At 49.2% G+C, this 25,088-nt stretch overlaps 2 protein-coding genes and 2 non-coding genes across 4 annotated transcripts; all 4 read left to right on the plus strand.

The window, feature by feature from the left end:
• Window positions 1–1,584: 1,584 nt before the first annotated feature.
• Window positions 1,585–1,956, plus strand: LOC137501253 (histone H2B). Its single transcript, XM_068228159.1, has one exon. The coding sequence runs from the start codon at window positions 1,585–1,587 to the stop codon at window positions 1,954–1,956; it is 372 nt and encodes a 123-aa protein (XP_068084260.1).
• Window positions 1,957–2,652: 696 nt separating this feature from the next.
• Window positions 2,653–2,771, plus strand: LOC137501382 (5S ribosomal RNA). The gene has a single exon (XR_011018526.1). It is a non-coding gene; the product is annotated as a 5S ribosomal RNA (ribosomal RNA).
• Window positions 2,772–16,334: 13,563 nt separating this feature from the next.
• On the plus strand, window positions 16,335–16,706 carry LOC137501254 (histone H2B). The gene has a single exon (XM_068228160.1). It carries the CDS (start codon window positions 16,335–16,337, stop codon window positions 16,704–16,706), a length of 372 nt encoding a protein of 123 aa, XP_068084261.1.
• A 702-nt stretch (window positions 16,707–17,408) lies between these two features.
• Window positions 17,409–17,527, plus strand: LOC137501383 (5S ribosomal RNA). Its single transcript, XR_011018527.1, has one exon. It is a non-coding gene; the product is annotated as a 5S ribosomal RNA (ribosomal RNA).
• Window positions 17,528–25,088: the final 7,561 nt, after the last annotated feature.

Below are 25,088 nucleotides of genomic sequence, written 5' to 3' on the forward strand. Positions count from 1 at the left end.
TTATCGCCCGATAACCCTGTTATCACATATCTCTAAGATTTTCGAGAGACTTCTTCTCTCTCGCCTCAATGGATACCTAAACACCCGCAACATACTGCGACCTGAGCAGTTTGGGTTCAGGTCCAGGCGCAGCGCCCCCCTTGCGGTGCTGCGCCTGACACAGTATGTCACAAGGTCGTTCAATATGCGCCGTAGCGTGCCAGCAGTATTTTTCGACGTAGAGAAAGCTTTTGACACTGTCTGGCACGATAATTTAATTGTAAAACTTTCGGAATTATATAGAGTCCCTAGCTACCTTGTCAAAATTATTCAGTCATATTTGACTAACAGGAAATTTTATGTTTCCTGTGAAGGGGAGCAATCCACCCCTCGGGTACTCAGAGCAGGAGTCCCACAGGGTGGAGTGCTGAGCCCCACTCTCTACGGCCTATATGTGAACGATCTTCCTACACGGGAAGGTGTAGAGATCCAGCAGTACGCGGATGACATAGCCATTTACACTGGCATGAAGAGAAATGACTATGCTGTCCGACGATTACAGCAATGGATCGACTCCTTCTGGGAGTGGTGTCACCGGAACAAGGTGAAAATTAATGCAGATAAAACGCAGGCAATTGTTTTCACCCGGCGCCGGCCTAACCTTGACCGCCTCACTATCAATAACGTCCCCGTGTCTTGGACGAACCAAATTAAATATCTCGGCCTAATAATGGACAGAACTTTGTCCTGGAGCCACAATATAGAACAGGCCAGACAGCGTGCCACGGCACGGATGAAAGCACTGAGACCTCTGCTAGGCAATAAATATATCTCTACCTCCATCAAGAGAAATATTTACCTAGCATGTATCAGGCCCATCCTGCTGTATGGCTGTGAGGCCTGGGGCTATATTGCGAAAACTCCACTTTCAAAATTGCAAGCCTTCCAGAACAAGACACTTAGAATGATGACCAGAGCACCATATCTGAAATCTAACAAGAGGATACGGGCCGAGCTTCGTATCCCCACACTTAGATCTCAGATAAATAAAATAGTGAGGATGACCAGGGCTAGGATCCTCTCGAACCAATCAGAGGACCCTGGTATTTTACTGTTAAAACGGGTCATGAGGACCAAGAAGCCTAGTACTCGCCTGAAGTACCGTGGCCCTTGGATCCTCTACGACCTGTTTTAAATTCGAACCGGCCAACCTTTCGGTCTATTCTAAATTGAAACCTTCTGTCCACTAAATTTTTCTCTAAATTACTCTCCTGTTAAGGGCCGTTTCTTAAGAAGCACTCTGATAAAAATTCCGCTCCGATTTAATTTTCCCTTTTGAGCACGTAAACTGAAGCGAAGAGGGGGTTTCTTTTCTGACTATAGGCCTCCCAGCCTATCAGACAGACTGCTTTTCCCCCACCAGTGTAGCGAGAACAGTGACTTTTTCGCCTCATCGGCAATTCCTCGGACACAGATGAGTAGGGGGGCATCATTTTCGCCCCGGGGCTCCCATTCACTGGCCATCAACAAAAAAAAAAAAAAAAAAAAAAAAAAAAAGTGCCCCCAGCCATTCGTTTGGATTCTCAGTAGCTACACGAGACAACCATGCCTCCTAAGACTAGCGGAAAGGCCGCCAAGAAAGCCGGCAAGGCCCAGAAGAACATCTCCAAGGGAGATAAGAAGAAGAAGCGCAAGAGGAAGGAGAGCTACGCCATCTACATCTACAAAGTACTTAAACAGGTACACCCTGATACTGGCATCTCCAGCAAGGCGATGAGCATCATGAACAGCTTCGTCAACGACATCTTCGAACGTATCGCCGCTGAAGCTTCCCGTCTGGCCCACTACAACAAGCGCTCCACCATCACTAGTCGGGAGATCCAGACTGCCGTCCGTCTCTTGCTGCCCGGAGAGCTGGCCAAGCACGCCGTCAGCGAGGGCACCAAAGCAGTCACCAAATACACCAGCTCCAAGTAAGGAGCTACAGGGAATAACCACCCTTCTTAAGAAACGGCCCTTTTCAGGGCCACCACACCTTTAAAAAAAAGAGCAGTTGTGTTAGCCTCTTACCCTTAAGCAAACCAAAGGCAAGTGAAAAGGGGGACATCACATCAAAGTGGTTAGCATTGTTACTTTAAGGTCAAAAGAAATTAGAAAACCTCATAATAATAATAATAATAATAATAATAATAATAATAATAATAATTATAATAATTATAATAATAATAATCGTCGTCGTTAACACCATCATAGCCGGACGGATTATTCAGTCCTTTTGCCGCTTGAAACGACAATCGCACCGCCGTCAAGAACAACAACAACAACAACAACAACTACTACTACTACTACTACCACGGGGCCCTGGGTCTTTCTTTCTTTCTTTCTTTCTTTCTTTCTTTCTTTCTTTCTTTCTTTCTTTTCTTTCTTGAGGAGATTGGTTGGGATTGAATGTAGGCCCTGGGTCGAGTTGGGGTTAGGTTACGACGAAGTGAGGTTAAAACTACTCGGGTTAGGTTCCGCCGCGCCCCGCCGCGCGCGCTCAGTACCGCCCTCGTACGCTCCTCCGTCGCGATCTCCGAGCAAAGTCTCGTCTCGACAACGCGCCCGCCCACCTCCAAAGAATAAATAACCGTTGCCTTCTGTACACATGCATCTATGAAGACTTCCTTTCTCGCCAACGGCCATACCATGTTGAATACACCGGTTCTCGTCCGATCACCGCAGTTAAGCAACATTGGGCGTGGTCAGTACTTGGATGGGTGACCGCTTGGGAACACCACGTGCCGTTGGCTCAATTCCCTTTTTACCTACTATTCTGATCTCTAAATAACCCTTTATCATCAACTTTAGCCTTACGGCTGCACAAATGTCGAAATTGATCGATTTTTGTTACATGTGAAACTAACCAGATGTTCTTAACTTTCCAACATGATTCAAGTTTATTGTAGATACTTAACTTCCTCCGAGGTGCCCGCCTAACCTGACCTGACCTGATGATGATGATGATGATGATGATGATGATGATGATGATGATGATGGTTGTTATTATTATTATTATTATTATTATTATTATTATTATTATTATTGTTATTATGCGAGAGAGAGAGAGAGAGAGAGAGAGAGAGAGAGAGTGTGTGTGTGTGTGTGTGTGTGTGTGTGTGTGTGTGTGTGTGTGTGTGTGTGTGTGTGTGTGTGTGCTGTTATTTTTCTTTTAGGTTAGTGCAGCTTAGTGCGCCCTGTCTGTAGGAGGCCCCTCATGGATACTTAACTCTTCATTCTACTACGTCCTATTTCGCGTAAGATTACAGGTAAGAAGGGTAATCAGTGCCAGGGCGGAACGTGGGTTCGAATCTCCCTGCCCGCCAAGAAAATCGCGAGGAAGATGGTTTCCAAACAACGTCATCGACACTGTCGTGATAACAATGAAAGCCGTGTCCTAGCAACCGCACGCCGCATGTAGCAGCCCTTCAAAGAGGCGAAAAATGATTTCATTTTATGTTCTTTCAGGTAAGATAAGATACTATCGCTGACCCGTTGATATAACGACGACGTTCGGTAATAAGTTGCAAGTCTGTTGTGCGCTATTCTCTGCAGGTAACTGGGCGTCTCTCATAAGCTTGCTTACGAACGATGATGTACTAGTGCAGGAGAGTGACCCTTGTGCGCGTGTTCCGACAAATCGTAGCATTGACTCCCAGGACTTTGCATTTCTACCTAAGATGAGACGGTTTCCTAATAAGACTGAGAAAGTAACGTTTTCGACGACAAGTGTTAGTTGAAAGTGTCGTGACGTTTTAGGTTAGGTGACGTGAGGAAAGTGCTCGATTTCAGTAGCCTGCACGTCGGCTGACCGACCTTTCGGCAAGTGATGAATTCCATAGAACTAACCTCAACTCCCCATATCATTACCGTTACCGTCCTGGATTTAAATAGGCCATTCTGAGCTCAACTTGGCGAGTTCGATTCCGGTTCACTCCCTTGGTATTTGAATGGCCAAACACGTCGGCCTCATGCCTGTAGATTTACGGGCACGTAAAATAGAAGAACTCCTGCGGGACAAAATTTCGCCTCAGCGGCGTCTCCGGAAACGGTAAATAGTAGTTAGTGGGGCGTAAAGTAAATAACATTTTTCACTACCTACCACTACTAGTTCCTGTTAGGCCGGTAGGGATTTTTCGTACTTCGGCAATAATACGTCCATTTGCCCAGCACCTGAACACTGCGTACCTGTACGTCCTACTTTTTCCTCCTTACCTTAGTACTACCGGTTAGAATTCAAAGAATAGGGAGGTTAGGTATCCTGCGTCTAACACGGTCGCCCTTTCACTGCTACCCGGGTCCTATATCCTCTTTTCTGCTGAAGACAAACACCTCAACTTCTCTTCTTAATGTTATTAACTACAATCATCATCTTCATTACCTGATTGCTTTCACGAGTTCGCAGGAATTGATAGGCCTAGAATGGAGACCCTGTTCTAAGACATGATTGCAGCGAACCGAGAAAAGGGGCATAAACTGATCGTGGATCTGCTAACTTCAAGCTAAATTACGCACACTTTTATCATCACCAGTCTTGAAAACTGGGAAGGAGGCCTGCATCTTCTCATTACAGGGTAGATGCTAGATATTTCGGGTGCAAGATACTGCAGGTTAGGCTTGGATAACCTAAACTAATTAAGAAAAAATAAAAATCTTGAGGTACCGTACCGGTACTGGTCTGGTCTAGTCATACGAAGAGTAACCCTAGCGCAGCTGGCCTAAATACCATCAGGTCCCTTTACGCATATCCTCCCATGAATGTAAATGACTCGGTACCCCTCATTACGGTACTTCAATTGATATTTGAGGGAAGAGGACTCCTAATCCTCCTGTTTTCTTCCCAGGGTATTCTTTTACAGCACAAACTTGAGTAGTAGTAGTAGGAGTAGTAGTAGTAGTAGTAGTAGTAGTAGTAGTAGTAGTAGAAGGAAGGAAGGAAGGAAGGAAGGTTGTAGTCAGGAAGGGCATCCAGCCGTATAATCACACCGAATCCACATGGCGAGAGAAGTTGTGTTAACCGTGCATCTACCCTGTGTTAGATCCTTCCTTCCTGATTTCCATCTGCAAGTAAGAATTGAACGTCCAACGTGTTAACCCAACACGTATTCCTGCAATTCCCGGCGTCGTTCGGACCAGGAGAAAGAAAGAAAGAAAGAAAGAAAGAAAGAAAGAAAGAAAGAAAGAAAGAAAAAGTTCCTTACACGTCGAAAGGGACATAGCATTCTCGCGGTTTCGCACTTTACTGACCTTATTCTTTTTTGAGGTTAGGTATGCCGCTGTACTTGTAAGTCAAAGAAGTAATTGCGTAGCCTTTTTGTAATTACATTCGACGTAACCTCAAACTTTAATACTATTATTTGAAGTCAGTTCACGCGATCGTCTTCGTTCTATGCTGCTAATAGTGTGATCGATTCTCGGCGCAGCCAGTAGGTTATTTTAAGGAGGCATACTCTCACTTAATGGCAGCTTTGAGACCAAAGGTCGGTTACGAAAGTTAGGTAAAAGTCGTCGTCGTCGACATAGTAGTAGCGGTAGTTGTTTTTTTTTAAATAGCCTTAGCCTACTGTTGTTGTTGTTGTTTGAGTCACCAGTCCGTAGACTGGTTTGATGCAGCCCTCCACGCCACCCTATCCTGTGCCAACCTTTTCGTTTCTATGTAACTATTGCATCCTACATGTGCTTGTCATGTCCGTACCTTGGTCTACCCCTACAGTTCTTACCGCCTACACATCGTTCTAAAACCAACTGAATAAGTCCTGGGTGTCTTAAGATGGGTCCTATCATTGTATCTCTTGTTCTCATCCAATTTTTTCTGAAGTTGTTCTCTGTAGGCAGCTCCCTCGGAAGCTTCTGTCTACCTCAAGCTGTCCAACTTGAGGGAGGACGCGATCGGCTGTAATATTGGAACAATTAGTAATACCGCCTGGTGTAGATATACTATATATGGGCTTCTTTTCGATTGTGAATAGGCCTAGAGATATTCGGTCCTGGCTTTGTTGCCCGGGGTAGGCGGGACGTTTCTACCAGGCTGTGCTTCCCTCCTACAGGTCAGAGACAAAGTCTTTTGTGAGACTTAACCGGCTGTCTTCCGGTCTGGGCCTTTAGGTACGCCCTGAAATACACCTAGACGTTCTAGGATTCCTCTTTAACTAGGCTTCTCTTCTCTTCCCTTACAAGGGCCTTAAAACAGCAGGAAGTGAGAGAGGGTACCTGACCGTGAGGCAAGTGCCTATGGCCCTAAATACTGCGACTAAAATGAACTTAAAGAGCTAGCAAGAGACCTGGAATCTGACAAGTCGTGGAAACTAGTCCCTAATTTATATGTTTCCTTCTTTATGCCCTTTTATGCAATGCTATTAGAGGCAGATTACGGTGGGTCTCCTTGCTACTGCAGAAATCCACCTGAAGGCCGAACGTCCCTTGCTCTCATTCGAAAGTGGCTAGAGTCCACGAACAGTTCTCTGCCTTGGCAGCTAGAGGAAGGATGGGACTTCCTTCAGGTAAGCGGTGGTCGCTCCCGGGGGCGTCGCGACGACGGCGGCTGCCCCTAAATGTCGGCATGGAGAGGGAGCTGAGGAAATGCTGTCCATGGAACACACCTGCGCCAGGACGCCCTGAACAAGGCGGGCAGCACTTCTTTCATTTGAGGAGCAGCATTAATCCTTTGGCTATCCCTTCCTACCTTGAACTAAACCTTCCGCCGCCCCCACGGGACGCAGGGTGCACGAGAAAGGAGCTAGGAAGCACGTCCCCAACTTATCGCCGCGCAGCCCACCCGACAGCTAGCCTCTGCTGTTTCCTGCGCGGTCCGAGTAGCCTGATACACTCCGCCATTCGGGAAAATTTAACACATCATTCGCACCGTGACCATGGCTGACACTGCAACAGCATCGGCAGCATCCGCACCCGCCTCGGCTCCGGCCCAGGCGTCGCCCAAGAAGAACAAGGCTTCCGCATCCAAGAAACCTCGCACCAAGCCTGCACATCCGAAAACCTCCGAGATGGTGGGCAGTGCCATCAAGAGCCTCAAGGAGCGAGGTGGATCTTCTCTCCAAGCTATCAAGAAGTACATCTCTGCCAACTACAAGGTGGACTCTGAGAAGCTGGCCCCATTCATCAAGAAGTACCTGAAATCTGCTGTGGCTTCCGGAGAGCTGGTCCAGACCAAGGGGAAGGGAGCTTCAGGTTCCTTCAAACTCGCCTCAGCTGCCAAGCCGGAGAAAGCCAGCGCAGCCCCTGTCAAGCGGTCCGCCGCCCCCAAGGAGAAGCGCATCCCCAAGGCGAAGAAGGCTGGGGGAGCCAAGGCTGCAGCCAAGAAAGCCATTTCCAAAAAGCCTGCTGAGAAGAAGAAGGCAGCTCCTGCTCCCAAACCAAAGCAGAAGGCTCCTTCCAAGGCTAAGAAGGCCGCCAAGGTGCCCACTAAGAAACCTAAGGCACCTAAGCCTAAAAAGGCCGCTAAGCCCAAGGCCTCGCCTAAAAAGGCACCTGCAAAAAGGAAGTGAGAACCCTCGAGGTTCTTACACTACCCGTGCACCTCTTGCTCTCACGAGAGCGGAGGTTGCAAAAACGGCCCTTATCAGGGCCATCACCTTCTTTCTAAAAGAGCCTATGAAGTCTTTGAATGTGAACCCTGGCCTCTCTCCTACCTCTGTCTCATAAAGAGGCAAGTGTGCACAAGTGCCCCACTACTCTCTTATTATTATTATTATTATTATTATTATTATTATTATTATTATTATTATTATTATTATTATTAGTATTTTCTTTACTGTTATTGCACTTGGAGTTTTCCTTAATCCCCTTGGCACAACAACCACCATCAAGATTTATATACTTTGTTATTATTATTATTATTATTATTATTATTATCAACATCGCCTTTATTATTCAGTATTTTCTTTACTATGATTACTCTAGGACTCTTCGCATCGTCCTGTGGAATAAAAAATAAAATAAAAAAACCCACCGCCATCCAGATGTATATACTTTGTCGTTGTTGTTATTATTATTATTATTATTATTATTATTATTATTATTATTATTATTAAGTTTTGTGTCTACTGCGCTTGCACTTGGAAGGTTCACATCATCCCCTGGAAACAACAACAACCACCACCACCACCATCATCATCATCAAGATTTATATTATTATTATTTATTTCCTTTTAAAGAATATTTTAATTCACTGCCCGTGCTAGCTCAGAGACTACGACTGCTCTTTCTGGGATATTTTGGTGGCCCTGAAAAGGGCCGTTTGGTGAAAGGTTCAGCGTTAAGCTAGCTCTGGACTTAGGCACGCTCCCCTCGGATGCGGCGGGCGAGCTGGATGTCCTTTGGCATGATGGTGACACGCTTGGCATGGATGGCACACAAGTTGGTGTCTTCGAAAAGACCCACCAGGTAGGCTTCGCTGGCCTCCTGCAAGGCCATGACGGCCGAGCTCTGGAAGCGCAGGTCAGTCTTGAAGTCCTGAGCTATTTCTCTCACGAGCCGCTGGAAAGGCAGCTTGCGGATGAGCAGCTCGGTGCTCTTCTGGTAGCGCCTGATCTCACGGAGGGCCACGGTACCGGGCCTGTACCGATGAGGCTTCTTCACTCCACCCGTGGCAGGCGCGCTCTTACGGGCAGCCTTGGTTGCCAGCTGCTTGCGGGGGGCCTTGCCTCCGGTGGATTTACGTGCAGTCTGCTTCGTCCGGGCCATGACGTACGGTACTCACTGTCGACACGCTGCAGGGAGAATAACAGGAGCTCGCTCCCGCTCGCCTTGTTTTATTCCTTCGCTTCCCCCTCCCTGTGCTGCTGCAGCGCTGCCATTCGCTAGCCAGTTGCCGACGTCACCGGGGCCAGGCTCGTTCAACAAAAGCACAGGCAAAAGCGGGGCCTGGCACATTCGAGCTCTGAACTCGCTGTTGTACTGATCTACCATGACCGGACGAGGCAAGGGAGGAAAGGGACTCGGCAAAGGAGGCGCCAAGCGTCACAGGAAGGTGCTCCGAGACAACATCCAGGGCATCACCAAGCCTGCCATCAGACGTCTCGCCCGCAGAGGTGGGGTCAAGCGTATCTCGGGCCTAATCTACGAGGAGACTCGTGGCGTGCTCAAGGTTTTCCTGGAGAACGTCATCCGGGATGCCGTAACATACACCGAGCACGCCAAGAGGAAGACCGTGACCGCCATGGACGTAGTGTACGCCCTCAAGAGACAGGGACGTACCCTTTACGGTTTCGGCGGTTAGATCTCTTCCGAGCGTGCTCCCGGCAGGGGGCATGCAGTGTTTAAAAAAAACGGCCCTTTTCAGGGCCACCACTTACCTCTCAAAAGAGCTTAGTGTCCCGTGTCCAGTACTCCTCTAGCATTGCTTGTGCAGCACTTCTTCCTAGGAGGTACTGTACTGTACACTTCTGCTCGAGCCCTGCAGAGAAGAAAATATGCCCTCAACGTTAGTAATGAAGTCTAGTCTGAAGTTTATTTTTAATGGACACTAGATATCTGTATCTGATCCTCTCTCTCTCTCTCTCTCTCTCTCTCTCTTTCTTTCTTTCTTTCTGTCTTTCTTTCTTTCATTTGGAAACTAATCACATGGCTTCTTTCTAAATAAATAAATAAATAAATAAATAATTAAATAATTAAATAAATAATCTGATAACCTACTCCAGTTTTGAAGGTTATACCGTAAACTGGTATGATATTAAAAGTACTTCTTATGAAACCTTCCTTCCTTCCTTCCTTCCTTCCTTCCTTCCTTCCTTCCTTCCTTCCTTCCTTCCTTCCTTCCTTCCTTCCTTCAATAAATAAACTGTGTAATATATCTTTAAGTTGGCTAGGCTATTTTCTGTCCTAAACACTAAATTCCAGCATCTGTTGCTACTGAAGGGACACTAAACACAGTTCTTCTCTTTGTTGTTGTTGTTGTTGTTGTTCTTCTTCTTCTTCTTCTTGGTTTCACTATTATTATTATTATTATTATTATTATTATTATTATTATTATTATTATTATTAGAGACTTATATGTACTGTACTGCTCTTTCTCTTTTGATACGTCTTTTACTACTGAGCAATAAAGCCTGACAAGCAACTCTTTCCTTAACCAGCTGGTGGCCCTGAAAAGGGCCGTTTTTTAAATTTTTGCCTGGGAAACCAAGGCTAAGGCAATTAAGCCTTCTTCTCGGTCTTCTTGGGCAGGAGCACTGCCTGAATATTGGGCAGCACACCTCCCTGGGCAATGGTCACACCAGACAGGAGTTTGTTTAACTCCTCATCGTTACGTATGGCCAACTGCAAGTGACGGGGGATGATCCTCGTCTTCTTGTTGTCACGGGCTGCATTGCCTGCCAACTCAAGAACTTCAGCAGCCAGGTACTCCATGACCGCAGCCAGGTACACGGGGGCACCAGCACCCACTCGCTCTGCATAGTTTCCCTTGCGGAGGAGACGGTGGATACGCCCGACAGGAAACTGCAGGCCTGCACGGCTGGAACGGCTTTTGGACTTGCCCTTAACTTTTCCTCCCTTGCCTCGTCCTGACATGATGCTCTGCTAGTCTGCTTCGCACCAAATGGTATTTTGAAGCCACCTCATCAGAGGTCCCGCGGGACCAATGATGCTTTTAGCCCGTCGACCAATTAAAGGCCTTGAGTGCTATTTCTTAGTAGGATGTTAAATGGCATAATGGTAGTGTGGAATGTGGAGTTTTGTAGGGGGGTCGTAACTGACCAGAATATGGTCTGGGGGGGTGCCCAGAAGGGCGGGGGTTGGGGAGAGGCGTTGGTTCTCTAGTTAATAGAGGCCAACGAAGAGCAGTATCGGGTGGATGGTCACCCATCCAATAGGTGACCACGCCCAATGTTGCTGTCATAAAATAGCATTGGGGATTAACCTAATTAAGGGAGGAAGGTTAGGGCAGACTGAGTGGGTGATGGAGTAACGCGGGGTGAGGAGTTAAACGTCTTGGTGCTGGGTATTCTTGGTCAGGGGGGGGTTAGTTGATGATTAATTGGCGACTTGGCAGGGTCTGGTTGAGGGACGTGAGGAGGTGGATAAGGAGAAGGTTGAGCAGGGTAGGATTATCGAGACTTGGCGGGGCGGGGGTGTAGGTGGGAGTTGGGTTTGAGGTGTTGGTGGAGCGGAGGAAGGGCTGAGGAGCTGTGGAAGGGTGTGTGTGTAGGTGGCGTGCGTGTTTGTAGTGCGCCTTAATTGCCTGCTTTAGATATGGGCAGCCAGGGTAGGAGGCTGCGTGACTGCCTTCGCAGTTAGCGCACCTCGGCTTGGTTTTTGGTAAGGTGCAGGCAGTGTGGCGGTGAGCGCCACCACATCTGTTGCACCTGGTAGCCTCTGAGCATGAAGCCGCAGAGTGGCCCAGTTGCAGGCAATTGTAGCACTGTGTAATGAGGGAGGAGGGGCGGGGGCGTGTAGGTGTACTGTGAGTGTTAGGTGTTGGTGTGGGTTTCAACCGGGAAGCAGGTTTGTTACGCCTGCTCCCGGTTTGAGTGTATTTGTTGGTAGATACCTTGTCCGGTTGTGAGACTAATGGGGTCTCACTTCCGGATTCGGTAGATGGTGGGGAGTCCGCAACCTTGGCCGGTTGTGAGGCTAATGGGGTCTCACTTCCAGGTTCAGTCACGGGCTCGGTAGGTGGAGGGGGGTATGTGACCTTGGCCGGTTGCGAGACTGATGGGGTCTCACTTCCGGATTCGGTAGGTGGTGCAGTGTCGGTGAGTGTGGAAGAGTGGTGGTCGGGAGGGATGGTAATATCGGACTGAGTGCTCGCATCCACAGATTGTTCTTCAAGTTGGCAAGTGTATGGGAGCAGCTTGTGGTGAGCAAGCTGCTTCCAAAGGGCCTGGAAACTGTCATCACTGTCCGTGAATATGATGACATAGCCGTTTTCAAGTTCCTGCAAAAGTTGGATGTGCTCGGTGAGGGAAGATGTAGCTGTGGATACGAGCTTGCGGAATTTAGTAGCAGAAAGGAAGTCAGGCATAGGAGGAATGACCAGTGGAAGGAATTTGGTGTCAAGATCCTGGGCACATTGGAAAAGAGGTTTGCGGAATTGGTCTTTGGATTTTTTGGGTTTGGGTGAGTCGGAAGCTGGAGGGGACTTGGAAGCTGTAGATTTATGGGTGGGCGTTTCAGAGCCGAATATGTTAAGGGACGGGTCCAGGACAAGAGGACGCGCCTTGGCAGAGACGTGGTGAGACATGGCTGGGGTTGTCAGGGTCCCAGCTACTCGGTCCACCGGGGTTACCTGACAGGTAAGGGGTCAGGGGAGGAGAGGTGAGGATGGAGGAATGGATGGGTCAAACTCCGAAGAGGACCAGAAATAGCGCGCTCGGTGGGCACCTGTCGTGTCAGGTATAGTTATACGGATCACGCCGGGACAAGACACGAGCAGGCGTAACCACAGAGCACTGACAAATTTGCTTGGTACAGGGCAGCCCTAAGGCTGTGTGGCTTGGCTGGATGTGTGGCCTGCCGGACAGCTGGTGCTAATGTGAGAGACCGCGGAACGACTGGACCCAGAGTATATCCAGGAAGTCGGACCGCGCAGGGAACTTGGCAGGCTCGACGCTGGTTGGCTGGCCGAAGAGTGCGGGCAAGGGCTCGTGGCGAGGGCGAGAGCGAGTGAGCTGGGCTGGGCCTTGACGGGCGACGACGGCGAGCTGGCGGCTGGCAGGGTGCTGGCTCGGAGTGACGTCTGCTCAGGTCAGGTGCTGGTGGTGGGTCTGATGGTGATGGTGATGGTGGTATTTTTCCGCAGGACCGCCTCAATTGGTGCAGGCAGGGCCTGCACCGTGAGTATTATAGCCTATCAGCCCGTTGGGGCTTTGAGTGCTTTTTCTTGAAGATTCTTCTTATTGTAGCTTGACGTTCTGTTGTTGGTGGTCGGTCTTCTTTTAACATCTGGACTGGACAGAATATGCCCTGCGCCCTAGGGGCGAGAAGAGTAGGGTGAAGCAAGGATCGGGTTTAGCATCACTCCACAGCAAGGACAGACAGCGCCTTAAGCTTCTAAGTGGTGCCGTGCCCGATGTTGCTTAACTATCATGAAGAGTTTGAAATTGGAATCATGAGAGTTGAGAATAGTTACAGAATCAGGACGAGAGGGAGGAGAGGTGGGGGTAAGTGGTTGGCGAGCAAGGCAGGTTGGTGTGGTCACCCATCCACTCGGTGACCACGGCCGATGTTGCTGCAGCACTTCTTGTTGCTACGCGGGGGTTTAGTGCTTCGGGAATAGGTACATGAAAAGTTGGCTTGGTGCAGTTGGCGATATTAGCAGGGTTAATTGACGAGGAGTTGTCTGGGCGGCATGGGGGGAGGGTTAAGGGACGAGAGAAGTCTGATAAGGAGCAAGTTGAGAAGAGTGGAGTTGTCTTGACTTGGTGAAGGAGTGACTGGGAGGGTCTGAGGAGGAGCAGTGTGCAAATGACGTGCCTGCCTATAGTGATCTCGGATAGCCTTCTTCAAAAATGGACAACCAGGATAGGAGGCTGCGTGACTGCCTTCACAGTTCGCGCACCTCGGCTGGGTCTTTGGCACAGTGCAGACAGTGTGGTGGTGATCACCCCCACATCTGTTGCAGCGTGTATCATTAGGGCAAGAAGCCGCTGAATGATACAGCTGAAGGCAGTTGTAGCACTGAGTCACTAAGGCAGGACGGGAGGGGGGACGGGTCCGAGTCTTTGTTCTGGGAGTGTGTGGTGTTGTTGTGGTGGGAGACAGCGGAGCAGGTTTTCTACGCCTACTCCGAGTCTGTGTGTACCTGGAGTGAGTGACCGTACTCGGTTGCGAGATTAAAGGAGTCTCGCTTCCGGGTTCGGTATCAGTTTGTGGCAGGGGTGGTTTTTTCCAGAACCAGAACCAGCCTCCTCAAAGGTCCCGAGGGACCAATGAGTGATTTTAGCCCGTCGACCAATATTTCAGGCCTTGAGTGCTATTTCATAGATTCTTATTGAAGGGACATGACGGTTTAGGTGAACTGGTATAGTTGTGCGGGGATCGAACTGGCCAGGATATGGCCTGGGCCCCAAGTGGGGCCGGGGGTGCCCTTAATAGGGCAGAGGTTGTGGGGGGTCGTTGGCACTCTGTGACTAGTGACCAACGAAGGGGGGGGGCGGCAGCATCAGGTGGATGGTCACCCATCCAAGAAGTGACCATTCCCAATGTTGCTTCATAACAAATTTAGAAGATGGACATAATTATAGGAGGAAGTAAGGGGAGTCCGAGAGGGTGCAGGTGTGCGGGGGGTAAGATGAGGAGTTGACTTCTTGGAACAGGGCGGTGTGTGAGCAGGGGGGGGGATTAGCTAACGATTAGCTGGCGGCTTGGCATGGGCTGGTTAAGGGACGAAAGTAACTGGATGAGGAGTAAGTTGAGGAGTGTGGAATTGTCAAGACTTGGCAGGGCGGGGTTTACGGGAGGTGGAGGAGCAGGGTTCGGAGTGGTGGGGGGGGGGAGGAGAGGCTGAGGTGTGTGTGAGGTGGGTGAGTGTAGGTGTTGAGAGTGTTTGTGATGTGCTCTAATTGCCCGCTTTAGGTATGGGCAGCCAGGGTAGGAGGCTGCGTGACTGCCTTCGCAGTTAGCGCACCTCGGCTTGGCTTTTGGTAGCGTGCAGTCAGTGTGGCGGTGGGCACCACCACATCTGTTGCACCTAGTAGCCTCTGAGCATGAAGCCGCAGAGTGGCCCAGCTGGAGGCAATTATAGCACTGGATGATGAGTGAGGAGGGACGGTGGCGTGTAGTTGTGCTGTGAGTGATAGGTGTTGGTGGGGGAATTGACCGAGAGGCAGGTTTGTTACGCCTGCTCCCAGTTTGAGTGTACTTGTGCAGTGTTGCCTTGTCCGGTTGAGAGACTGATGGGGTCTCACTTCCGGACTCGGTGGATGGTTGGGAGTCAGTGACCTTGGCCGGTCGTGAGACTAATGGGATCTCACTTCCGGGTTCGGTCACAGACTCGGTAGAGGGTGGGGAGTCGGGTACCTTGGCCGGTTGTGAGGCTAATGAGGTCTCACTTCCGGGTTCGGTAGGTGGTGTGGTGTTGATGAATGTGGGTGAGTGTGTTCCAGGAGGGATGGTGATGTCGGACTGGGAGGGTCTGGAGATCTTGGGAGGGAGGCGGGAGAACAGCGTTTGGGTGCTCGCGTCCACAGATTGGGCTTCAAGATGACATGTATATGGGAGCAGCTTGTGGTGAGCAAGCCGATTCCAAAGTTTTTGAAAACTGCGATCGGAGTCCGTAAATATGATTACGTAACCGTTCTCAAGTTCTTGCATCAATTGGATGTGCTTAGTGACAGAAGCAGTAGCCATGGACACGAGCTCTCGGAATTTATTGAGGGGAAGGAAATCCTTCATGGGTGGGATGACCAAGGGTAGGAGTGAGGTATTGAGTTCTAGAGCAGAGTGGTAAAGTGGTTTGCAGAAGGGGTCTTTGGATTTAAGGTTAGGTGAGGCGGAATCAGGTGGGGGATTGGAAGATGGTGATTTACGCGAGGGCGTATCTGAGACGGTGGTGAATATTGGTTCGGACGGGAGGATTAAAGGACGCGGTTTTACTTGTGAGGAGAGGTCCATGTCTGAAGTTGTCAGGGTCCCAGCTACTCAGTCCACCGGGATTGACCTGACAGGGGGGGGGGGGGGTAGGTAAGGAAGGAGTGCTGGGTGGGTCAAACTCCGAAGAGGACCAAGTATAGCGCGCTCAGTGGGCACCAGTCGTGTCAGGTATAGTTATACGGATCACGCCGGGACAAGACACGAGCAGGCGTTCCACTGAGCGGTAAACAAATTTGCTTGGTGATACGGGGCAGCCCGAAGGCAGGGTGGCTTGGTTGGCGATGTGGCCTGACGAGGAGCTGGTGCTGATGTGAGAGACCGCGGAACGACTGGACCCAGAGTATATCCAGGAAGTCGGACCGCGCTGGGAACTTGGCAGGCTCGACGCTGATTGGCTGGCCGTAGAGTGCGGGCAAGGGCTCGTGGCGACGGCGAGAGCGAGTGGGCAGGCTGGCACTTGGCGGGCGGCGACGGTGAGCTGGCGGTCAACAGGGTGCAAGCTCGGACAGTCGTCAGCTTGATGTGCTCGCGCCGAGGTTTCCAGGCAGAATGGTGGTCGGTCGGTCTGGTGGTGGTGGTTTTTTTCCGACTAGTGACCACCAGTTTTGTACTCTGGCAGGTTACGCGAGCCAGCGAGCCAGCCAATGAGGCTGCAGCTAGTTCGCCCCCATTGGCTAGTACGACACAGGCGTTTTCTTTCAAATACACGCTGAAACCGGGTGCCCCCAGCCATTCGTTTGGATTCTCAGTAGCTACACGAGACAACCATGCCTCCTAAGACTAGCGGAAAGGCCGCCAAGAAAGCCGGCAAGGCCCAGAAGAACATCTCCAAGGGAGATAAGAAGAAGAAGCGCAAGAGGAAGGAGAGCTACGCCATCTACATCTACAAAGTACTTAAACAGGTACACCCTGATACTGGCATCTCCAGCAAGGCGATGAGCATCATGAACAGCTTCGTCAACGACATCTTCGAACGTATCGCCGCTGAAGCTTCCCGTCTGGCCCACTACAACAAGCGCTCCACCATCACTAGTCGGGAGATCCAGACTGCCGTCCGTCTCTTGCTGCCCGGAGAGCTGGCCAAGCACGCCGTCAGCGAGGGCACCAAAGCAGTCACCAAATACACCAGCTCCAAGTAAGGAGCTACAGGGAATAACCACCCTTCTTAAGAAACGGCCCTTTTCAGGGCCACCACACCTTTAAAAAAAAGAGCAGTTGTGTTAGCCTCTTACCCTTAAGCAAACCAAAGGCAAGTGAAAAGGGGGACATCACATCAAAGTGGTTAGCATTGTTACTTTAAGGTCAAAAGAAATTAGAAAACCTCATAATAATAATAATAATAATAATAATAATAATAATAATAATAATAATAATTATAATAATTATAATAATAATAATCGTCGTCGTTAACACCATCATAGCCGGACGGATTATTCAGTCCTTTTGCCGCTTGAAACGACAATCGCACCGCCGTCAAGAACAACAACAACAACAACAACAACTACTACTACTACTACTACCACGGGGCCCTGGGTCTTTCTTTCTTTCTTTCTTTCTTTCTTTCTTTCTTTCTTTCTTTCTTTCTTTTCTTTCTTGAGGAGATTGGTTGGGATTGAATGTAGGCCCTGGGTCGAGTTGGGGTTAGGTTACGACGAAGTGAGGTTAAAACTACTCGGGTTAGGTTCCGCCGCGCCCCGCCGCGCGCGCTCAGTACCGCCCTCGTACGCTCCTCCGTCGCGATCTCCGAGCAAAGTCTCGTCTCGACAACGCGCCCGCCCACCTCCAAAGAATAAATAACCGTTGCCTTCTGTACACATGCATCTATGAAGACTTCCTTTCTCGCCAACGGCCATACCATGTTGAATACACCGGTTCTCGTCCGATCACCGCAGTTAAGCAACATTGGGCGTGGTCAGTACTTGGATGGGTGACCGCTTGGGAACACCACGTGCCGTTGGCTCAATTCCCTTTTTACCTACTATTCTGATCTCTAAATAACCCTTTATCATCAACTTTAGCCTTACGGCTGCACAAATGTCGAAATTGATCGATTTTTGTTACATGTGAAACTAACCAGATGTTCTTAACTTTCCAACATGATTCAAGTTTATTGTAGATACTTAACTTCCTCCGAGGTGCCCGCCTAACCTGACCTGACCTGATGATGATGATGATGATGATGATGATGATGATGATGATGATGATGGTTGTTATTATTATTATTATTATTATTATTATTATTATTATTATTGTTATTATGCGAGAGAGAGAGAGAGAGAGAGAGAGAGAGAGAGTGTGTGTGTGTGTGTGTGTGTGTGTGTGTGTGTGTGTGTGTGTGTGTGTGTGTGTGTGTGTGTGTGTGCTGTTATTTTTCTTTTAGGTTAGTGCAGCTTAGTGCGCCCTGTCTGTAGGAGGCCCCTCATGGATACTTAACTCTTCATTCTACTACGTCCTATTTCGCGTAAGATTACAGGTAAGAAGGGTAATCAGTGCCAGGGCGGAACGTGGGTTCGAATCTCCCTGCCCGCCAAGAAAATCGCGAGGAAGATGGTTTCCAAACAACGTCATCGACACTGTCGTGATAACAATGAAAGCCGTGTCCTAGCAACCGCACGCCGCATGTAGCAGCCCTTCAAAGAGGCGAAAAATGATTTCATTTTATGTTCTTTCAGGTAAGATAAGATACTATCGCTGACCCGTTGATATAACGACGACGTTCGGTAATAAGTTGCAAGTCTGTTGTGCGCTATTCTCTGCAGGTAACTGGGCGTCTCTCATAAGCTTGCTTACGAACGATGATGTACTAGTGCAGGAGAGTGACCCTTGTGCGCGTGTTCCGACAAATCGTAGCATTGACTCCCAGGACTTTGCATTTCTACCTAAGATGAGACGGTTTCCTAATAAGACTGAGAAAGTAACGTTTTCGACGACAAGTGTTAGTTGAAAGTGTCGTGACGTTTTAGGTTAGGTGACGTGAGGAAAGTGCTCGATTTCAGTAGCCTGCACGTCGGCTGACCGACCTTTCGGCAAGTGATGAATTCCATAGAACTAACCTCAACTCCCCATATCATTACCGTTACCGTCCTGGATTTAAATAGGCCATTCTGAGCTCAACTTGGCGAGTTCGATTCCGGTTCACTCCCTTGGTATTTGAATGGCCAAACACGTCGGCCTCATGCCTGTAGATTTACGGGCACGTAAAATAGAAGAACTCCTGCGGGACAAAATTTCGCCTCAGCGGCGTCTCCGGAAACGGTAAATAGTAGTTAGTGGGGCGTAAAGTAAATAACATTTTTCACTACCTACCACTACTAGTTCCTGTTAGGCCGGTAGGGATTTTTCGTACTTCGGCAATAATACGTCCATTTGCCCAGCACCTGAACACTGCGTACCTGTACGTCCTACTTTTTCCTCCTTACCTTAGTACTACCGGTTAGAATTCAAAGAATAGGGAGGTTAGGTATCCTGCGTCTAACACGGTCGCCCTTTCACTGCTACCCGGGTCCTATATCCTCTTTTCTGCTGAAGACAAACACCTCAACTTCTCTTCTTAATGTTATTAACTACAATCATCATCTTCATTACCTGATTGCTTTCACGAGTTCGCAGGAATTGATAGGCCTAGAATGGAGACCCTGTTCTAAGACATGATTGCAGCGAACCGAGAAAAGGGGCATAAACTGATCGTGGATCTGCTAACTTCAAGCTAAATTACACACACTTTTATCATCACCAGTCTTGAAAACTGGGAAGGAGGCCTGCATCTTCTCATTACAGGGTAGATGCTAGATATTTCGGGTGCAAGATACTGCAGGTTAGGCTTGGATAACCTAAACTAATTAAGAAAAAATAAAAATCTTGAGGTACCGTACCGGTACTGGTCTGGTCTAGTCATACGAAGAGTAACCCTAGCGCAGCTGGCCTAAATACCATCAGGTCCCTTTACGCATATCCTCCCATGAATGTAAATGACTCGGTACCCCTCATTACGGTACTTCAATTGATATTTGAGGGAAGAGGACTCCTAATCCTCCTGTTTTCTTCCCAGGGTATTCTTTTACAGCACAAACTTGAGTAGTAGTAGTAGGAGTAGTAGTAGTAGTAGTAGTAGTAGTAGTAGTAGTAGTAGAAGGAAGGAAGGAAGGAAGGAAGGTTGTAGTCAGGAAGGGCATCCAGCCGTATAATCACACCGAATCCACATGGCGAGAGAAGTTGTGTTAACCGTGCATCTACCCTGTGTTAGATCCTTCCTTCCTGATTTCCATCTGCAAGTAAGAATTGAACGTCCAACGTGTTAACCCAACACGTATTCCTGCAATTCCCGGCGTCGTTCGGACCAGGAGAAAGAAAGAAAGAAAGAAAGAAAGAAAGAAAGAAAGAAAGAAAGAAAGAAAAAGTTCCTTACACGTCGAAAGGGACATAGCATTCTCGCGGTTTCGCACTTTACTGACCTTATTCTTTTTTGAGGTTAGGTATGCCGCTGTACTTGTAAGTCAAAGAAGTAATTGCGTAGCCTTTTTGTAATTACATTCGACGTAACCTCAAACTTTAATACTATTATTTGAAGTCAGTTCACGCGATCGTCTTCGTTCTATGCTGCTAATAGTGTGATCGATTCTCGGCGCAGCCAGTAGGTTATTTTAAGGAGGCATACTCTCACTTAATGGCAGCTTTGAGACCAAAGGTCGGTTACGAAAGTTAGGTAAAAGTCGTCGTCGTCGACATAGTAGTAGCGGTAGTTGTTTTTTTTTAAATAGCCTTAGCCTACTGTTGTTGTTGTTGTTTGAGTCACCAGTCCGTAGACTGGTTTGATGCAGCCCTCCACGCCACCCTATCCTGTGCCAACCTTTTCGTTTCTATGTAACTATTGCATCCTACATGTGCTTGTCATGTCCGTACCTTGGTCTACCCCTACAGTTCTTACCGCCTACACATCGTTCTAAAACCAACTGAATAAGTCCTGGGTGTCTTAAGATGGGTCCTATCATTGTATCTCTTGTTCTCATCCAATTTTTTCTGAAGTTGTTCTCTGTAGGCAGCTCCCTCGGAAGCTTCTGTCTACCTCAAGCTGTCCAACTTGAGGGAGGACGCGATCGGCTGTAATATTGGAACAATTAGTAATACCGCCTGGTGTAGATATACTATATATGGGCTTCTTTTCGATTGTGAATAGGCCTAGAGATATTCGGTCCTGGCTTTGTTGCCCGGGGTAGGCGGGACGTTTCTACCAGGCTGTGCTTCCCTCCTACAGGTCAGAGACAAAGTCTTTTGTGAGACTTAACCGGCTGTCTTCCGGTCTGGGCCTTTAGGTACGCCCTGAAATACACCTAGACGTTCTAGGATTCCTCTTTAACTAGGCTTCTCTTCTCTTCCCTTACAAGGGCCTTAAAACAGCAGGAAGTGAGAGAGGGTACCTGACCGTGAGGCAAGTGCCTATGGCCCTAAATACTGCGACTAAAATGAACTTAAAGAGCTAGCAAGAGACCTGGAATCTGACAAGTCGTGGAAACTAGTCCCTAATTTATATGTTTCCTTCTTTATGCCCTTTTATGCAATGCTATTAGAGGCAGATTACGGTGGGTCTCCTTGCTACTGCAGAAATCCACCTGAAGGCCGAACGTCCCTTGCTCTCATTCGAAAGTGGCTAGAGTCCACGAACAGTTCTCTGCCTTGGCAGCTAGAGGAAGGATGGGACTTCCTTCAGGTAAGCGGTGGTCGCTCCCGGGGGCGTCGCGACGACGGCGGCTGCCCCTAAATGTCGGCATGGAGAGGGAGCTGAGGAAATGCTGTCCATGGAACACACCTGCGCCAGGACGCCCTGAACAAGGCGGGCAGCACTTCTTTCATTTGAGGAGCAGCATTAATCCTTTGGCTATCCCTTCCTACCTTGAACTAAACCTTCCGCCGCCCCCACGGGACGCAGGGTGCACGAGAAAGGAGCTAGGAAGCACGTCCCCAACTTATCGCCGCGCAGCCCACCCGACAGCTAGCCTCTGCTGTTTCCTGCGCGGTCCGAGTAGCCTGATACACTCCGCCATTCGGGAAAATTTAACACATCATTCGCACCGTGACCATGGCTGACACTGCAACAGCATCGGCAGCATCCGCACCCGCCTCGGCTCCGGCCCAGGCGTCGCCCAAGAAGAACAAGGCTTCCGCATCCAAGAAACCTCGCACCAAGCCTGCACATCCGAAAACCTCCGAGATGGTGGGCAGTGCCATCAAGAGCCTCAAGGAGCGAGGTGGATCTTCTCTCCAAGCTATCAAGAAGTACATCTCTGCCAACTACAAGGTGGACTCTGAGAAGCTGGCCCCATTCATCAAGAAGTACCTGAAATCTGCTGTGGCTTCCGGAGAGCTGGTCCAGACCAAGGGGAAGGGAGCTTCAGGTTCCTTCAAACTCGCCTCAGCTGCCAAGCCGGAGAAAGCCAGCGCAGCCCCTGTCAAGCGGTCCGCCGCCCCCAAGGAGAAGCGCATCCCCAAGGCGAAGAAGGCTGGGGGAGCCAAGGCTGCAGCCAAGAAAGCCATTTCCAAAAAGCCTGCTGAGAAGAAGAAGGCAGCTCCTGCTCCCAAACCAAAGCAGAAGGCTCCTTCCAAGGCTAAGAAGGCCGCCAAGGTGCCCACTAAGAAACCTAAGGCACCTAAGCCTAAAAAGGCCGCTAAGCCCAAGGCCTCGCCTAAAAAGGCACCTGCAAAAAGGAAGTGAGAACCCTCGAGGTTCTTACACTACCCGTGCACCTCTTGCTCTCACGAGAGCGGAGGTTGCAAAAACGGCCCTTATCAGGGCCATCACCTTCTTTCTAAAAGAGCCTATGAAGTCTTTGAATGTGAACCCTGGCCTCTCTCCTACCTCTGTCTCATAAAGAGGCAAGTGTGCACAAGTGCCCCACTACTCTCTTATTATTATTATTATTATTATTATTATTATTATTATTATTATTATTATTATTATTATTATTTAGTATTTTCTTTACTGTTATTGCACTTGGAGTTTTCCTTAATCCCCTTGGCACAACAACCACCATCAAGATTTATATACTTTGTTATTATTATTATTATTATTATTATTATTATCAACATCGCCTTTATTATTCAGTATTTTCTTTACTATGATTACTCTAGGACTCTTCGCATCGTCCTGTGGAATAAAAAATAAAATAAAAAAACCCACCGCCATCCAGATGTATATACTTTGTCGTTGTTGTTATTATTATTATTATTATTATTATTATTATTATTATTATTATTATTAAGTTTTGTGTCTACTGCGCTTGCACTTGGAAGGTTCACATCATCCCCTGGAAACAACAACAACCACCACCACCACCATCATCATCATCAAGATTTATATTATTATTATTTATTTCCTTTTAAAGAATATTTTAATTCACTGCCCGTGCTAGCTCAGAGACTACGACTGCTCTTTCTGGGATATTTTGGTGGCCCTGAAAAGGGCCGTTTGGTGAAAGGTTCAGCGTTAAGCTAGCTCTGGACTTAGGCACGCTCCCCTCGGATGCGGCGGGCGAGCTGGATGTCCTTTGGCATGATGGTGACACGCTTGGCATGGATGGCACACAAGTTGGTGTCTTCGAAAAGACCCACCAGGTAGGCTTCGCTGGCCTCCTGCAAGGCCATGACGGCCGAGCTCTGGAAGCGCAGGTCAGTCTTGAAGTCCTGAGCTATTTCTCTCACGAGCCGCTGGAAAGGCAGCTTGCGGATGAGCAGCTCGGTGCTCTTCTGGTAGCGCCTGATCTCACGGAGGGCCACGGTACCGGGCCTGTACCGATGAGGCTTCTTCACTCCACCCGTGGCAGGCGCGCTCTTACGGGCAGCCTTGGTTGCCAGCTGCTTGCGGGGGGCCTTGCCTCCGGTGGATTTACGTGCAGTCTGCTTCGTCCGGGCCATGACGTACGGTACTCACTGTCGACACGCTGCAGGGAGAATAACAGGAGCTCGCTCCCGCTCGCCTTGTTTTATTCCTTCGCTTCCCCCTCCCTGTGCTGCTGCAGCGCTGCCATTCGCTAGCCAGTTGCCGACGTCACCGGGGCCAGGCTCGTTCAACAAAAGCACAGGCAAAAGCGGGGCCTGGCACACACATTCCCGAGCGAGCGAGCGGAGAAGAAGGAGCTCAGAGAAGAGAAGAAGAGGTACGCTCTGATTGGAGCGCAGCCAGCAGCAACCAGCAGCGAGCAAGCAGCGAGGACAGGGCCGCCTAGTGCCGTCCCCGCTGAGTCGCAGCAGTCAACGGAGCTGTAGGGTGGGCTTGCCTACCCTACATCCTAAAAGAGCAAATTGTCGGTCCCGCGGTGTTCTGTCGCAGTGTCCGCTTGCTTCTTGCCGGGGAGACACCCCTCAAAAAACTGCTGCCTGAAGCAACGGCTCTGAGCAGGCACACTCTCTTGCCTTGTCCGAGGTCCGCCTACGGGTGTTTGACCTGCCCTCCCCTGCTATCAGACCGGCCCCGTGCCCTTGGTCATATCGATAGCTCGTAGAGCGTGCAATCTAGGTAGGATTACACAACCTGGTGCACATCACTCACCTACACTGCTAAGCCATGTCAGGCCGCACTCACCAGAACAACACTTCCGGCAAACCTGGCCGGTCTGGGGTGGATCGAGTAGCCTCGGGCCGTCCTAGTTATGTCGGAAATCCACCAACACCAGGCTCACACCTAGCCCGTAAACTCGAGGTACGCAATCAGTACTACAATCAGCCTCCGAGGGACCCCAGATTGAAATCTGCCCTGCCGACAGTAGATGAAGCACTAGGCTCGCATATCAACCAGATAGCCGAGTCATTGAGACCATACTTCGAAATGGCGCCGCCACACCCCAGGCTAAAACCTGCAACGCTGACCACGGACTCCCCCCAGTATGAAGACGAGGACGACTACGAGTCTGTAGACGAAGGATGCGAGGTTTATCTAGGGGATGAACCCTCGCACAACCTAGTCAACCTCATTCACGAGAAGAAGAAGAAGAAGAAGAAAACAAGTACACCAGCACCTACGGCCGAAAGACAACAGCAGACCCCGGTATCAGAAGAGGTACCGAAGCTGAGAACAGAGACACAAGGCCCCAACACCTCGACCCAGGGTGAAGCAGGAACGCCCTCTACCATGAAGAAAAGGACCTTGGCCGACACGTCACCAGTCATCACCGAGGAATCTGCACTTCAAACCAAAAGAGTACATACCACTACGGACGCTGATGGATTCATAACACCACCGAACAGAAAAACTGCCCAGCCGAAGGAAAAAACTGCTCCAAAACCAGTACCCGTAAATAACAGGTACGAACAGCTAGAGAAAATACCTGAAGAAATAAACATGGACACAACCAGTAGAACAGCAAGGCGAAAACCTCCTCCCATCATCATCAAAGAGGACGCCATGCCTTACTCAGGCCGAAGAGACTTCATCAAATCGTGTATTAACGGACAATTCACTGCGCGGGTAGTCCGAAATAACGTAGTCAAATACCTTCTGACTACTATGGAAGACTACCACGCGTTAGTGAAGG

The sequence above is a fragment of the Anabrus simplex genome, chromosome 6, assembly GCF_040414725.1.
Source record: "Anabrus simplex isolate iqAnaSimp1 chromosome 6, ASM4041472v1, whole genome shotgun sequence".
NCBI classification, from domain to species: domain Eukaryota; kingdom Metazoa; phylum Arthropoda; class Insecta; order Orthoptera; family Tettigoniidae; genus Anabrus; species Anabrus simplex.

What these genes read in the sequence shown, in the direction of transcription:
- LOC137501253 (XM_068228159.1), top strand. Translation starts at nt 1,585, where the DNA reads ATGCCTCCTAAGACTAGCGGAAAGGCCGCCAAGAAAGCCGGCAAGGCC.
- LOC137501254 (XM_068228160.1), top strand. Translation starts at nt 16,335, where the DNA reads ATGCCTCCTAAGACTAGCGGAAAGGCCGCCAAGAAAGCCGGCAAGGCC.